Source organism: Charadrius vociferus, unplaced genomic scaffold, assembly GCF_000708025.1.
Source record: "Charadrius vociferus isolate BGI_N301 unplaced genomic scaffold, ASM70802v2 scaffold423, whole genome shotgun sequence".
Classification (NCBI taxonomy): Eukaryota; Metazoa; Chordata; class Aves; order Charadriiformes; family Charadriidae; genus Charadrius; species Charadrius vociferus.
In genome coordinates this window covers 3595959-3612747 of record NW_009648149.1, presented here as the reverse complement: position 1 = coordinate 3612747, position 16789 = coordinate 3595959, and the positions used below count along the sequence as shown (strand labels likewise).

Genomic DNA, 16789 nt, shown 5'->3' with positions numbered 1-16789 from the left:
TCCCGTTCAAGGGAAACTGGTCAGAGACCCGCACCCTGGGAAGAGCACTGCACTTGCGCTACCACAAAGCACCGCCGCTGTGAAGCTGTTGGAATAACAGCGTGTGGCAGAAGGAGCAAAAACTGGCAGTACCGTTCTCCCTTCCCCAACACACTCCTTGACCGCAGCCAGCGTGCCCCTGCGGCGCCATCCCGCTGGACGTCATCCCGCTGGGTACCATCCCGCTGGGTACCATCCCGCCGGGGCTGACCATGCGCCTACAGCCCACGGTGGCTCCCAGACATGGTCCTTTCCAGCCCGGCTCCACAGCAAGCGTACACTCACCCTGCTACACGCCCGCTCACAGGCAGCCACTAGTAAATTGAAATAAGTATGGAGGACAAAAAAGACGCTCCCCACCCTAAACCCTCCCTGCTGATGCAGAAGGATGGGCACTTGCTGCAGCTACAGGTGCTAAAACGGGGGGGAACACCCCAAAGAAACACCCCCCAGCACTTTGTAACATACCAGGAATGTGTATGTTCGAAGCGAAGGTAAAAACTATTTAGGTTTCAAACGTCAAATGCTCACAAATGGGAAGTGACGATGAATAGTCGTCTGCTATCTTAAAAGCTCATGTAGAAAACCAATCTTTTTTCTTATATTTTTATATATACGAAAAGGTTCGTTTATCAAATTTGGTTTTTTATATATATACATGTATATATGCATATGTATGCTTATTTAGGTATTTATAGAGAGTAAGCTTATGTTTAAACACATACCACCTCTTCCAAGGGACTTGTTCAATACAGAGAGGGAAAATGTAAAGGACTAGATTTGAGTTCTGTACTCAGCTCCAATTCTGATGTTTCCTTGACGTGCTGCGTTAGCCACCAAAATAACTGCTGTAAAACAGATGTTTTTCTTAACATAAATAACAATGCAAAGAATGCTTTCTTTGTAAGCTTTAAACTGCGATATCATTTTATGTTCTTTTTCCCCGTGAAATTAGTTTTTAAATTGAAAAAGGAACACAAAAAAGCATCTGGTCGCAGGTATAGTGCTCTGCTGAACTGCACATTGAAAGGTCTGATGAGATTACAGTGTTGTTCGGACTTCCTAGCTGGTGGAAACGACCGCGCGCACACAGCAGTCACGCTGAAGCTCCCCTTCACGGGTACCGAAGGAGGTAAAGTGGTAACAAGATGTGCCTCGATTCTTCTGATGGCTACAGATGGCATTATTTTTCTTTGTAGCAATTCGTATTCAGAGTTACAAAGGAAAAAAGGATAGGGGTAGTAAAAAAAAAATTAAAAAAAATCACCACTTGGTTAAGAAATGTTACTGTAAGACTTACCTTACTCCGAACCTTTTTCCCAAGGATGGGGAGCTCTGAAGTCCAACGCACAGGGAGTTAAAGTGTAAACATTCACATATTTAATAGTACCATCAAAATAACCATCATCACTACATTAAAAACTTCAAAAATGCATTTGCGTATGGTCCTAATATAAATTAAATATATGAACTAGAAGTAAATAAATTTAACATTAGGTAATACTATAAATAAAGGTAAATGCGTTTAGTGTACCTTTGAGTCATAAAAATGCCTTAAAAAACAGGTAAGTTTACAGCTTATCACCAATACTCTGGATACCACTGCCATGATTTTTTTCAAACATTGATAAGTCTACATTTGACAATTCAGAATGATTTTTGGCCACTGAACACTTTGATGGAGGAAGAGGTGTGTGGGATGTCCAGGATGAAGTCCAAGTTTTATTTCACAATAAAACTTCTTTGATTCCCAGCGCTGATAACAAGGCTCTTTCGTTTCAAAACCTTAATTTTAAGTGCTTTTTTATTTGGGTTTTTAACTCGTTTAGATATCCATTTTGCGAAGGCTCATCCTGCCGAAGGAGTCTCTGAGGGAGAGAAAATACAATGATGAGCTCATATTTTCCATGATGAAATAAGAAGCCTCGTCAGATGAATGATTCTGTACTTCACTTCCACTATTTTCTACAGCCGCCTACTACAAAAATTAAGTCCACTGACATTAACTCACTGCTTTTCAAATGAATTGGGTTTGGGTCTGTATCTGGGACCGTTCAACTGCCCGAGGTTTCCTGACGTGAAAGCTGACAGAAAGTTTACTTCATGTGTATGTCGAGAAGGAATACAAACCACCTGCACTACTGAAATCTTATTTAAGTCTTTCAAATAAATTTTTAAGTGGAATTTGCCTGGAATACCTGCACTAGACTCCACGCACAGGCTGAATTTCTCAAGATTAGAAAATAATTACCACGACCGTGCTTGTGAGGTTCCCACCCGGGCGGGGAGGGAAGCACTGGTACTCCCACCATCCCCAGCCAGTGAAAACTGCTGCAGAGAACAGCCAGCTCACGGTACGTAGGCTGGGGAGAGCTTCAAACGTCACCAACCTGAGTAGCAAGGCAAGGGCACCTTTCTGCAGTATTCAGCAGACAGAAAAGTACATCTAATTCAGCTACAGAAACATCGCTAAGCGCTGCCGTGTGAGCTGGGAACACTCGTTTCCTTCTTCATCCAGCACTAAGTCTTGCCCTTTTTACAATGTAATTTTGCCAAGTTTCTCTTTTTACAACATTTTTTACGTTCCCCATCGCTCTTTACCTCTGAACAACACTAGATGAGCAGAGGTTCAAAGCTAGGGCTGTATTCTCCTAAACCAACGCATGGACATGAGCTGAAGTCCACCTTCACGCTAATGTCCTAAAGGGTCTGTTGTGAGCAGCACCGTCACCGTCCTGCTCCGTGCTAACAAAGAACCTTCCAGAAAAAAACCCCACCCCCTCAACTGGTGTGAGCCCAGAATGCTGGGGCGGTCTCGCTGGATTGTGTTAGCCTGCCTTGCTGACAGGGGGCACAACGGGGGTTGTCAACCCAAAGATTCCCAGGGAACCTCCTGGGAACCACTGCTGCCCCTATTCTGGGAGCCAGAGCCTTGTTAGAAACTTTATGCACCCAAAGTCCCCCTGCTCAGCTGCAGCTGCTGCCAGCGGATTACAGTGCTCCGTACATTCCCAGTGGGGCTTTTATGTTCAGTCGCACTGCAGATGAACAGAAAGCCCCGACTCCAGTTGACCGGTCTTCCAGCACGGAAGACACCAACGGTTTTTCTACCCTGCCTGCCCCTGGAGCTCCTCATCCCAGTTTCACTGGGAACAAACAAGTAGCAAAGTCCTGACACACTGAGTGTGGTTTTGAATTCAAAAAGAATGGGATGTAGGATGAAAAAAAAAATAATTGCTATAGATCAGGAACAAAAAAGGGACCGTTGCAAACATCACCTACCATAACTGCTGGGAAGGGGATGTGCTCTGAAGTCAGGACAGAAGGGGAAAGGGATGGACTCAGCCAAACGAGCCACAATTGAAAACAAATAGATGCCACAGGTTCACCAGGAAGATCAGACACCCCCGTTTCACACCCTCCTTATCTCTGCTGAAAGAGTAAAATCAAATATCCACCTGTGGCAAGTGACCGGCAGCACTGCCTTATACAACTGTGGGATCTTTCTGTTTATCAAAGGTTGGAGAGCTTCCTTTAACCGGTGATAATTCCTTTCAAGTTCTCGCTGATACTCCTTTTGGTCTGGACCGATCAGGCTCTTGTTCTTGCGCAGAGCATCTTCACATCTAGAAAACAAAAGCCTGGATGACTTGGGCACACACAAAAAAAGGAGCTGCTTGCTAGAGATTTGTTAATCTAATAGTACCAAAAAAAATGACTGTGTTCCTCTGGGATGACACATAATATCCTCCTCTATCTTGTTTTTTGGGTAATAAGGGCTTGGCTAAACTGGTTGGTGTCCATGGGGAAAGGAGAGGATGTCACATTTCCAATTTCCATTTCACTTCCAGAGTGACAACTCCTTTTTTATTTTAATTTACTCTCCAGTTACATTCATCCTCTCTGAAGAGGAATGAAAAGCTGATCTCAACACAGCCATTTCCAGTCCAAGAGGACTGAAAGACAGAGAGATCTGCTCTCCCCAGGAAAGATTAATAACAGACTATGAGATGTTCATCAGGAACTCTTCTACTTGGAAAGATGTAATTTTAACAAAGGGTATGAAAAGAACTGCATCATCAATGCCACTTATTACATACGGGAAAATTACATTGCCACTGGATCTATTTGCATGGAACACTTTTATTTCAATTATTATTTTTTTTTTAATTCCTTGGTGCTTGCAAACGATGCTGGACTGAGACTGCAGTTTGCATTACTCAAGAGGAAAGCAGACCGGCCAGCACATTTCTTCAGAGAATTCTGCCAGCACGCTTCCACTCCATTTGGAGAAATTCACTTCAGAAGGAAATTAGATCTCCCGGCCAATTCAGCAGTTTCTCCTGACCCTGCCAAGCTGTGAGTTCGTTCGTGCCAGAGTGGCTAGTTGTGTTTTCTGAAACAGGAACACTTGTTCACAACTGAACTGTGATCACTAATTCATTCCCGATAAACAGCAACGCCAAACAACTTCAGCCGCTTGATCCGACTTAAGTCACAGACTTGCAGCACCAGAGGAACAGGGAACCACCTGGGCAGTGAGGAATACAGCGGCATACGGAAACGGGACAGATGGAGTTATGACATGAATACTCCTCTCTCCCAACATCCGCTGTGTTACTGTACATGTTCCTGTCTGGTGTGTGGTAGTGATAACTGCATCTGTCAGGCAGTTTGAAGACAATACTCCATACCTTTTCGTGAAGTCTTTGAAACAGAGGCGCAGTTTGTTATGATGTCTGAAGAGCTTTGGATCATTGGGTATTTCAGACAAGAAAACTTGTGCAACTTCTAATGGTCCCTTTAAGAGCAGAAGAAAAAAAGTAAGTTTCTTGAAACCATCTGTCTTCTCCAATTGCTGGAGAAACTTCTTGCACACAGAAACATTCGTAAAATGCAACATTTCCTTACAGAATGCATCTTGAAGAATTGCAGCTGGTAAATCTGGCATAAATCACCAAACATCATGACAACTGAATCTCTTTTACTTTTCTAGTGATTTTTTTTTTTTTTAGATAAAACTGTTTTTGGAAAACAGTGTGAGAAAATGCACAGATTCTACATTTGTTTCCTCTTATAAAGACTCTTGACAAAAGTTTGTTCAACTCATAACTAAGACAAAGTTTAAACAATGCAGAGGGAACCAAGGAAGCATTAGCTAGCACGGCAAACTCAACCCAGAACTTGAAATTCCAGCTGATTTTTTTCCAGCCCGCGCATTAGTAGAGCTTTACTCATACTCCTTCAGTTTTTCCTCAATTTTTCTCCATTCACTAATTTTGCTTTCCATTTTATTCAAAAACCACAGCGGGACATGCTCCTCGTTCCACCCACCAGAGCCTGGCTAACCAAAGGGAAAGTAACTATTTTTTTATTTAGTTTTTTTTTTTAAGGGAGAAGGAGAAGGCAGCAGAAACAACTGCGAATGCCAGGAAGGAACAGGTAACTGGGGGAGGAGGGGCTGTCTCTTTTCAGCCACTTTTCAGATCTAATGGCACTTCCAGGACTCTTACTCGACTGGCAAAGTCCCTGAGAGCAACTGGTCTAGACCCACCAGTGACGTTAAACACATCCCACAGACTGAACGGGGAAAAAAAATCCACGGTAATTTAGAAATAAGGCCCAACGCTGAGCGTCCACTGCACTGAGTGAAAGGCGCTACCCCAGTGTCTCCAACTCAGACGGCGATCCTCACCTGATTTACTGTGGTACCTACTGATCCTTGCAGCACCATCTGCAGCATCTTTGGGTCCGCAGGGTCTTGGTGGGTTGCAAAAGCTAACTCCTGTGTTTTCTTCTGCATGTCTTCTATGGCAACTTCAATGGGCGTCAAAATGATCTAAGCAAGTAGCCAGAATAGAGGATGCTTGTTATGGCTGAGGCTGTCAACCAGACACATAGTTTCAGAAACACCAAGGTCACTTTGGGGTGGCATACCGAAGCGGTGGAGGACACCAACAGGACTGACAGTCTGGACAGAAGCACTTTAGAAATGCATCCTCTTAGTCTTGGTTTAGGAACATCAAGAAAAAGTATGATTTTTAAATGTGTTTCTACATCTCAGTACTCAAGAGCTTTCTGAGATTGCTTCTGAGCAGGCAGATTCATGTCCCTTATGGTCACCGCAACCAACCACCCACGGTTACAGCACCATGTCAGGGCCCAAATACTCACAGGTTCCCTGCCTTGCATGCAAACACGTTTTTCATTGTGTCCCAGGTACCACATCAGTTCCTGCCTACCCTTGAAAAATTAACACAGCTTTGGGATAAACCTCTCTATAAGGCCTCAGGACCCCACTGGCCTGGGTCTGTTGAGGCCACGCAAGTGAGCTGTAACACAGAGCCACAGGACAGGTTGGACGGGGCTTTGGGTAACCTGGTCTAGTGGGAGGTGTCCCTGCCTGTGGCAGGGGGGTTGGAACTGGATGATCTTTAAGGTCTCTTCCAACCCAAACCATTCTGTGATTCTATAACACGTTGTTCAAGCAGAATATAAGGGAGCAGCCTGCGTTACTACCAAGCTCACCCAAGGACCCTTGCGTGTATCAGCTGCTGTGAGCTGGATGCACTGGTTAAAGAGGTGGCAGGACATACCACGTTTTTAAATTGGTCTAGTTTTAGTTTAGGTTGAGTAAAACCAGGGAGAAGTTCGATAGAAAGAAGGCATTCTTAAAATCAAAATAAAGGGGTCTCATGCACAGTCTCTGCAGTGAACAGCCAGAGCAGCTCACGACAGCGCTGTCTGCTCTCGCTCTCTGCTGAATTTCTGCATCTTTAGCAGAGAGGGGAAAGGTAGACCAGTGATGGCCAGGAGGGTACATCTGTGTTAACGTGACGGTGTGAAGGGACGTGGCCGTGCTATCAAACTACACATACATTCACAGAATCACAGAATTTTCAGAGTTGGAAGGGACCTCTAGAGATCACCTAGTCCCACGCCCCTGCTAAAGCAGGACTGCCCAGAGCACATCACTCAGGACTGCATCCAGGCGGGTTTTGAAGATCTCCAGAGAAGGAGACTCCACCCCCTCCCTGGGCAGCCTGGGCCACTGCTCTGTCACCCCAACTGTAAAGAAGTTTTTTCGTGTGTTGGAACGGAACTTCCTCTGTTCCAACTTGTGCCCATTGCCCCTCGTCCTGTCACTGGGAACCACCGAGAAGAGTGTGGCTCCATCCTCCTTCAACCCTCCCTTTAGATATTTGTAAGTAGTAATAAGGTCTGCCCTCAGCCTTCTCTTCTCCAGGCTAAAGAGTCCCAGCGCTCTCAGCATTCCCTCGTAAAGGAGATGCTCCAATCCCTCAATCATCTTGGTTGCCCTTCGCTGGACTCTCTCCAGCAGTTCCCTGTCCCAGTTGTGACCCATTTTGCACATGTTATGCATTATGCATGTGTTTCAGCAACATCCACTTCCCTTAGTCTTGTATAATATCTCCCTTCAAACACAGGAAGCCCCTGAGAGCACAGTCCTCACCTCCTCTTTGTGAATGACGTTTATCCTGGTTTTAATGTAAGGGAAAGCGTGGGACGTCGTCAGGATTGTTTTGCGCTTGAACTGCTCGTGCAGCTCCCCGTGAGCTCGGCCGTCCAGCGTGAAGGGCGTGCAGTACATGAAACGCCGCAAGTTGTAGTTTTTGTCGAAGTAAGTTATCCTGTCCTTCATCTCATACGTGTCAAAGTACGGCTCCACGTAGGTTATCTGAATGTAGGCCTGCAGGAAGGAACCCAGGGTGCAGGGTGAGGGACAGTGCCAGGGCAGAAGAGCTGACTCCTACGCCCTGCTTTTTAGCAGCGCAATACCCCAGTTTGCTTTCTTTCCTCTCGAAGCCACCCTCCAGGAGAACTAGAACTGTTTTTTGCCTTTACTCAGAAAAATGACGCTCACACTGACAGGGATGCAGGGTAGCTGCTCAGCAGTTTCTGGATTGGATAAAAATACAGCAGACTGCCGCTCTCCTCTCATGCTCTTCGCATGAAGTGTTTCCTTCCTTTCCCTGCAGATAACGCCCTGCCCTCAGCCACAGTCCTGTTTCCCAGGCACGCTCCTCTTGTTTCTGTTACTCTTAAAGGACACGGCACAAGAATGACAGAATGCTGCAGCTGCAAAAAAGTCAGATGCCAGTGAATGGCAGACTCCCTTCCTTGCACGCAGCGGAGACTACAGAGAAAGGCAAACGCCACCTGCGCCTCTGCTGTCCTTCCGTCTCCTCCCTTCCCACCAACCACTGCAAGGGCAGGGCCTGGGGCAGGGAGCAAACTGGCTAATTCTGCATTCCTTTGCTGGGATGATTTTCCCCAACTTTCCTCCCAGGCAGTCACAAGACACTCTGTACACGGATTTCATTGCCTACTGGGTGAAATTCAGGGCAGGACTCGTTCCATTGCGTTCGCATGCATTCAGGACCAGTTCTCCTTCTAAACCCTTGTGTTTAGACTTGTGTTCTTACCTTGTTAGGATCTAGTTTGCATTTGTCCACAGGGTTTGAGTCCTTAATCACTTCAAGCACATCTTCACCAAACCGTTCTCCGTAAAATCCCTACAATCAAGAGCAAACGCACAGAAAGAAAAGATCAAACGCAGCCATGAGAGATGGGGGTTGGAGAGACAAAGGCGTATTCAGGGGAGGTGAAGCTCCCACATGCTTTCAACAGTACAACAGCCATTTCCTAAACTTTATTTTTCCCACTAGCCCAGTGACTTCCTAACTAACAGTCTAACAGGAAAAAACAAGCCAAATGCCCTGGAAGGCAGGAGAACTCGGGAGCCTTCCAACCGCGCGCACACGCTGCGTGGTTCTGAACAAGCCATTTGAGCTCGCTGTCTGCCTGGGAGCTCAACTGAAAACGGGGGTCAATACGGGATCTGCCTGGAAATCAGGTGCCGCATCAGAGCGCGGCTTTGCTGGGCCGGGTGAATGGCCGGATTCCGAACGCAGTTTCATGCGCTTAAACCTCAAACAACGCTGCTGCTTTCAGCGCAACGTGACAGCAGCTGAATCGTTGCGAGCAACAACGTGACATCAGATCTATTCTAGTGAATCAAACAGGGCCAGGTCTGCCCTCTGGCCCTACCAACAAGTAGCATGGCACGGCCCAGAGCTCTGCTGCCGAACGCTCTTCCTCTCCCACGGGGGACGGCCTCAGCTGTCCACAGTGCTTACTGGGAACAGTTTCTGACCCATGCTGTCCCCCAAACTGTGCTAAGATGTAATCTAGACACAGGCTAGTTGGCACAAAACCAGGCCAGGCTGATGACTGGGTGGTACCTGGAGCTGCACCCCGGCCCCAGTTAGATTAATCAGAGTTGCCTTTGCTTGTTCACGGCTGAAACAGACTTCAGACCTGTGATGTCCCACTTCAGGGGCTCTGAAATTCAGCCACCTTAAGAGGGTTCAATCTCTAGGAGAGAGCAACATGATGTGAAGGCAACAAAATGACAGCAAGTGCAGTACTTTCTGGAAGTCAGATCCCGAAAGGCATCTCAACCTTTTTTCAAGCCCAGCTCACCCCATTTACAGCAGGGGCCTGAAGAGAAATGAAAACGCAGTACGATACGCCACAAACTCCCGAACGATCACAGCAGCTCTGCAGCCCTCGCTGCAAGATCAGGGAAAACCTGTGGGACTCCTCTCCCTGCGTTCCTCCCACCTCCTGCAGAGGTGGCGCCGGCAAGAGGACAGGAGACATCAGGCCCAGCTCTGGGTCACTGCACGGCGCTCTGCAAAGGGTTTTGCCGAGTGGCCGTGTCTCTAAGCTCAGCCTCGCACCGGGTTCCGAGAGGCACGGCGCTGGTTTTGCCCCACAATTGCAATTTTCACCACTTTCTGTAATTTGGCAGCACAGCTCCTAAATAACCGATGCAAAACAGTCAAAACTGCGACTCACAGACAGAATTTGAGGTCAGCCACAATCATCTCACCTCGAGCCTATGGGAAATTTCAGCTAACTTTGTTATCGCAGGCTCCTTGTAAACAAACTCTTGCTCATCCAGGTCTCCAAATTTAGTTCCATAAAAACCAACCCGGAAGTAGGTGCCAAACATCCTCTTTCCATCCTAGGTTTGGAGAGACAAAAGGTTATTTCAGTGTGGAGACACGCGTACCCCCAAGCACGGCTGCAGGCAGGCTCCTGAATTTATGCAAAATAAAACAAGAAATTAAAAAACAAGAAAAAAAAAAAAAAAAAAAACAGAAAAAAAGAAAGAAGGGAAAGAAAAACACACCTGGAACTCAGCATGAATGCATTTAGCAGCAATGAAATCATAAACTAACATGACATTATATGGATTGGTTACGACCATTAGCCCAACCCTGCAATGACTTTTCCCACCCCAGGAGGAGCCTGGAGGTGTCGGATGTCTCTGAGGAAGAGTCAAAGGCAAGTCCCTTCGTTTGGGTAATTATTTCGTGCTCCCCAAATCCTGTGCAGACACCCCTTAGCCTGGTCCATGCCCTGTAGGCACGTGCTGTCAGCACGTCCAGCTGCTGACAGCCTGCAGAACGCAGACACCCCTGAAAAGTACCCACACCAGAGCCCCCATAATCCACTCTCAAGTTATTGCAGGACTGGGCCGAAGTCAATGTCCAGTTCACTCACACACACACGCGCGCAGGTGCTTTCTAAGTAGCATGTCAACTGGAAGGTGTTACGTTCTCTTCTAGTAACTAATGTCTAGTACGGAGGAGGGCCAAAGTCACTCCTGGTGAAAGCAGATGCAATCCACTGTATCATGTACCTGCTTCTGTTTGAGCCAGTGGTGAATTTGGCCCAGAAATGCAACAAAAGTAGAGAATCAAGAAAGATTTTTTGCTGGAAAAATAATGAAGAAAATCTGATTAAGAGAAAGAGAGAGAGAGAAAAGAAAACCGCTTTAAAAATAAATCACACCTTTGATTTTGTTAAAAAAGGAAACTCACGCTGCATGCACAAACCAGAAATGCCTTTCAGCACGAAACTCTAAAATGTTCACCTTTACTCTCGTGAGAAAGTGTGATGTAGTATATAACGCTCAATGTTTCTGAATCTGGGCTAGTGTTTGGTTTCAAACAGCACTTACAGATGTCCTGACTGCTGTGCATGATTATTTTTTTTTTTTTTTAGTATTTTGCTATGGCAAAACTGATTTCTTGTGGTGATGGCGAACATGATCTATGGAAGGCAAAGAGGATAAATAAGCCAAACGAAGATATAAAAGACCCTCAGGCAAACACCAGAGACTGGAAAAAGCACCGTCATGGCAAGCTACCACCTTCTCCTGGCCTGGAGGACACTCTGGGACATCATGCCGGAGCTGCCCAGGCACGGCAAGGCTCCTCTCGCCCCCAGCACAGCCAGGAGGACGCAGCGTTGCCTTTTTAGGGTGAGAGCTGCTGCCCACCCCAAGCGCCTTCAGTCAAAGCTCACCGATGCCCAGCTCTGAAGTGGAAGTGAAGCCTGAAGTGATCAGAGCCAGCAGCAGCCTTGCTCGATACACGCAGGCCACATCTTGGCTTTACTATGGGACATCGGCAGATATAAAATTCACCAGCTCTGCTCTGGCAGGAGCGTAGAAACATGCTCCAATTTAAGAAAACCAGGAGTCGCACCAGGAGTTGCTCATACGCTTCACGTGGTGCGGGCGGCTCTGTGGACCCCTGCTCTAATCCCTCCCTTCAAGCACCTCTCCTTCAGAGGGGGCCTTTTATGCAGCTCCATCTGCCACCACAGACTACAGGGTTTCATCGCACCATCCCCAGAAGCGTGTCCCAGGCTGCAGCCCCGAGCTGCAAAGCTATTGCTGTTTTATTGGAAGTACCATCTGGCAACACCTGGGAGCTATGTCCCTGGACTCCCAGTCTTTTTCCAGTGTCCGTCCCCGTGGACGCACACAGGAATGAGCAGCCCTTAATTTACCCTTCTCTAACCCTTAATTTACTCATCTCTACCTTTCCAAAGCCACAGTTTAGGACCATATTACCCACGCTAAAATCCCTCAACGCTCAGCATTTCCAGCTTCCTGCACTATTTTGTTTTTTTCTGTTCAATCTCAATGTTATAGGCAGAAGACTGTGATTCCAGGACTTCTTTCTCAAAGCACTTCCCAAGGTAGCGCCATGTCTGCCCAAGGGGAACTGCCATACAAAACATCTCCCCAAACGCTACACAGGGCCTGGACACGCTCCACGTGGAAAGTGGTGGGATCCTGCCCCAACCCGCAGGCCCCAGCGATGGAGAACACACTGCTGCTCTTCTACTTCATGTGTTTTTTCCTACCTACTTGGCGAGTGACTTTCAGGCTATGAAGTGTTTGCAGAACTTGGTCCCCACAAGGTATCTGCCACGTGGACACCTGCCCAGACACCTATTTGTTACGGGCAGTGTACATTTATGTTGCTGTAAAAATAACAGTGAGTGAGGAAAGAAATGCTGTCTGTTGATCAGCATCAATTAATAAGGAGTTCTGGTGGCATTTACTAAACGCATAAAATAAGAATAATGGGGCATTAGGAAGTCCCAGGGACAGTAGTAGCAAGGAATCACAGAATCATGGAATGGTTGGGGTTGGCAGGGCCCTCTGGAGCTCCCCCGGTGCCACCCCCTGCCAGAGCAGGGGCACCTCCAGCAGTGGCACAGGACGGCGTCCAGGCGGGTTTGGGATGGCTCCAGAGGGGGAGACTCCCCCACCTCTCTGGGCAGCCTCTGCCACTGCTCTGCCGCCCTCACAGCAGAGAAGGCCCTCCTCAGGTGGAGATGGAACTGCCTATGGTCACGTTTGTGCCCGTTCCCTCTTGTCCTGTCACTGGGCACTACTGGAAACAGACTGTTCTCATCTACCTGGAACCCCCTTTAAGTATTTGTAAGTACTGATAAGTTCCCCCCTCAGTCGTCTTTTCTCCAGACTGAACAGCCCCAAGTCCCTCAGCCTTTTCTCATAAGAAAGATGCTCCAATCCCTTCATCATCTTTGTAGCCCTTTGCTGGACTCTCTCCAGCAGTTCCCTCTCCGGTGAGATTCAGTGCCCCGGTACGAAAGCAGCACCCAACTTATGTACTTGTTTCATTGTCATGAAGACCAGCTGCACCGTCTTTTCCTGATAAATCCAGTTGCTGAAACTCAGTTATCATAAGGGTCCCAGGAAGAGCCAGCAGTGAAGAGCGCTGGTCAGCCCCTCATGAGACAGAAACATCTCCCCCACAAACCCCTGGATCCATCAGCCATGAAACAAATGTGACTCATGTTGGGGAAACTGTAGGTGGAAGTAGGAAGGGGCTGGAAACACGCTCCTCCGGGAGAGCAAACACCTACGGGCCATTCCGTACCTCTCATAGACATTCAGTAGCTGCCAGCCCCCTGAGATTAGGAGAGGTCAACTTCTTGCCTGGCGTTAAGAACACGGGACGGCCCTGTACTAGGATCTTTAATTGAAATGTAGCCAACACCAAAGTCTATCTAATCACAGTACCCACAACAAGAAAAATAACTTAAAAATACTCCATGGTCTTGTTTCTGAAAAGAGCTAAAAATGCAGATATGAGGGAGAAATTATTAAAAGCATTTTATCTCCTATTATTTTATGAAAAATAATAGGTCTTTGGGAGGAGAAGAGAATGAAGGTGAACACTGAATAGCCATTACAGAACTGGCAGAGCAGATAACAGCCATCATGATTTATGAAGGTTCATGATTTGTTATTATGCATGGTAAATACCTTTCAAAATTGCTGGGAATAAAGTTTTAGAGTTATCTCTTGCACGCACACAAAAAGCTTTGCCAACAATATTTGAAAAAATCAAGACGCAAGAGCGACCATCTGCTTTCTTCACCAAGACCAACACAGCAGGAGCTGCCTGAAGGCAGAGTCAGCCCAAAGTATGTAGGAATAAAGGCAACTCCTTCATACGCACTGTGCCGAATGCAAAATCCAACTACCTTTACCAAACGCAGCATTGTTATTTTCTTGCTAAATTTTAACCCAAGGTCCTTTGCAGTGTTGCCAACTACTACAAGTCTTCCAGTATTGATCTTTTGAAAGTACCACCAGTCCTGCTGTTTGATGGCAACCTCACCCTTAATACTTTAAAAAGTATTTTTTAATTCACATGGCATAGCATGACAAGATTTTTCCTAACAACTTTCCTAACTGGAAAGTAAACAAAAAGAATGAATTCAACACTTCTTCAATGAACAAAACACACAAGCAGAAAAACCCACCACTTGGTATGTTTAAGCAGGTCTCAGAAACGCATTGGTGCCGGAATCAGGATACTTCAGTGCTTGTAGTTGGCAATACTACTTTCCTTGTGACATGAAGGGGGGATCCTGCTGTTGGCATAGCTCTTTGGTAAAATGAAATTGGGGGTTCCACAGTGTAAAAACAAAAAGGGGGGGAGGGGGGGGAGGAGGAGAAAGGGAGGGGAAAAAAAATTCCACAAGTAGGAACTTACCACAACAGACAATAGTAAGAGTGGGAAGGAGGGTCAGCAACCAGGGCGACAGAGGAGAAAACAGAAAGTATTTAATTAGGGAAATTCCAAAAAACAAACAAGCAGCAAATTGGCAGCAAATAAACTTTAAAATAAAAAAGGGTGAGCATCAATTAAAGTATTTAAAATAAGGGGAAAAGGGCAAAACATGCAACAAATCTGAAAGCTACAAAGCACAAAGATCAGAAAAAGTGTGGCAATGAAGGAGCACGATGACAGACGAGAACAGAAACCATGGGTGTCTTTTACCATGCAGTAAAACATGACTGAGTGATGTTAGAATCATAACCAATGACAGGATTTTCTTCAGGGGTCGATTTAGGGGCAGACGAATCAAAATAGATGCTCACAGGCCTTCACGTTCGTTGGCTATTGAACACAGATCATTTACTCTCCTACGACATTTACTCTGGATTGCTGTGCTGCCTCATCTGCTCTGGCTTTTCACAGGAACAAGCAAACAATTTACAGGGCCAGCCCTTAAGCGTTAGGGGTTACTTTTAGGCTACCGAATTTCATTTCTTGCTAGGCTGAAATTGAAACTGACGTTCAGACATCATCAGTCCAAATTATTTGCGTCACACAATGCAAAAGAACTTCGTTCTTGGCCCCAGTTTGGGAAGCGGGGGCTTAAATGCTCTCCTGTGGTGGAAACATGGAGTGAGATGGCCCGTGCTGAGTTGCCTGATTCACAGGAAAGCAGAGATTAACTGGACAGCTGAAGACTAACCAAACAATGTAACATCATAGTCACAAAACATTTAAAATGTCTTCTGAGCCCTCTCGACCCACTGTGTCGACTGGACTAGGGCCTGAGTTATCCAACTCCCTCTGCTGTGTGCGGATGAAGCCGACTGCTTTGTCTAATTTTAATCCAAATGTGTGGTTCTCGTGTTGTATGTTGTAGAAAGGTGAGCAAACAGCCTCTACAAAAATGGAAGTAGCAAAACTGACTCCAGTTAAGACAACCGAGGTATTTTCCTGCCAGATAAACAGCTACGTAACAAATTGATTGTTCTTAAATGACCAGAATGAAGCAGCCTATTCTCTGGAATGCGGTCTGCACACGCAGTAAAGCAGTTTTGTGTTTCAGCACCTCTGAGCATTATTGCTTAAATCGACCCCTGTGGGTGGGGTGAAAATATGGTATGGAGGGATGATATTCTGTGTCAATGCTGATGAAAAGAAATATAAACAAATTATAAAAACAAACTAGTGATGATACAGTGGCTCATTCACCAAAGAACCTCATTAGTGGAACACATCAGCATCCATGCACTACCTACAGCTTCTTATGAAGAACTTCCTAATACAACCACAATCGGTTTATTGGTATTTCTTTGGTTAATGAATTGTTTTAACAGCAGACAGCAACAGAAATACCCACAACTAGCACATGTGGGCAAGCGTTGGCGTGAGTCATCTGAAAAATCTATTAGTGTTCTTTACTAACTAAAATGGAGTTACCTACCTCCCAGCCAGTACTCTGTGTAATAAAAAGTAAAAAGCGCATGTCACAGAAACCAAAAAAAAAAGTTTCAAAGGCCAAAACATGACCATCAATGTAAGGTATCATAAACCTGAAACGGTTTCAATGATTACAAGTCATCATTCATCCATAACGGCCTTCTCTGGCCTAGAAGGACACTCAATGATTGTCCTCCATCGGTACACTTAACCTCAGGAATCTGGCGATGCCAGAACATGGAGAAAACCACCAGACTCTCAGCTGGATCCTATGAAATCGATGCACTCATCAACACCTACTGAGCAGCTGATGGCAGCATAAGGGTAACTACACCAACAGACATACGATGTACCCAGCAGCCCACGACCAGAGAGCTGGTTGGGGCGGGGGGCTCAGAGTAGCACTGGCACATACTGGAGGAGGGTTGGCCGAGTGCTTGCCTGCCCTGACAGAAAGGCACGCACCCGACAGACCTCTCCTAGAAGGTAACGTGTGCTTCTTGAGAGTTGCCAAGTGCTCTCGTCTCCTGCTTAGCTGAGGTTGGTTGATAACTTCTGGTATCTCTCATCAATGCTCAGCACCTAAGCTGGTGGGTTTTGCACCATCTGAGTTTAGAAAGGTTCCTTCAATTATTTATCTACCATACAAATAGACAAATAAAACCCCAACATTTCTGAACAATACCTACCAGGCTAAAGGCAAGATACAGTGTTTTTCCCAGAAATATAGCATGCAAAAGACAGGTTAAAATAACATCTGAAAGGATAAACTGACAGATGATTGGAATTTTTAACTCTTGGGTATTTCTAAAGTTACAATG

General features: G+C 46.1%; 1 protein-coding gene across 1 annotated transcript in view; it reads right to left on the bottom strand.

The window, feature by feature from the left end:
• Window positions 1-1396: 1396 nt before the first annotated feature.
• The window catches only part of DOCK7 (dedicator of cytokinesis 7), a 104013-nt gene continuing 88620 nt past the window's right edge, over window positions 1397-16789 (bottom strand). The window contains 8 exon segments of the mRNA XM_009884009.1: window positions 1397-1907; window positions 3498-3665; window positions 4734-4840; window positions 5735-5878; window positions 7514-7750; window positions 8487-8576; window positions 9959-10084; window positions 15973-15987. Coding sequence (XP_009882311.1) covers window positions 1865-1907; window positions 3498-3665; window positions 4734-4840; window positions 5735-5878; window positions 7514-7750; window positions 8487-8576; window positions 9959-10084; window positions 15973-15987 — 930 coding nt within the window. The 3' untranslated portion in view covers window positions 1397-1864.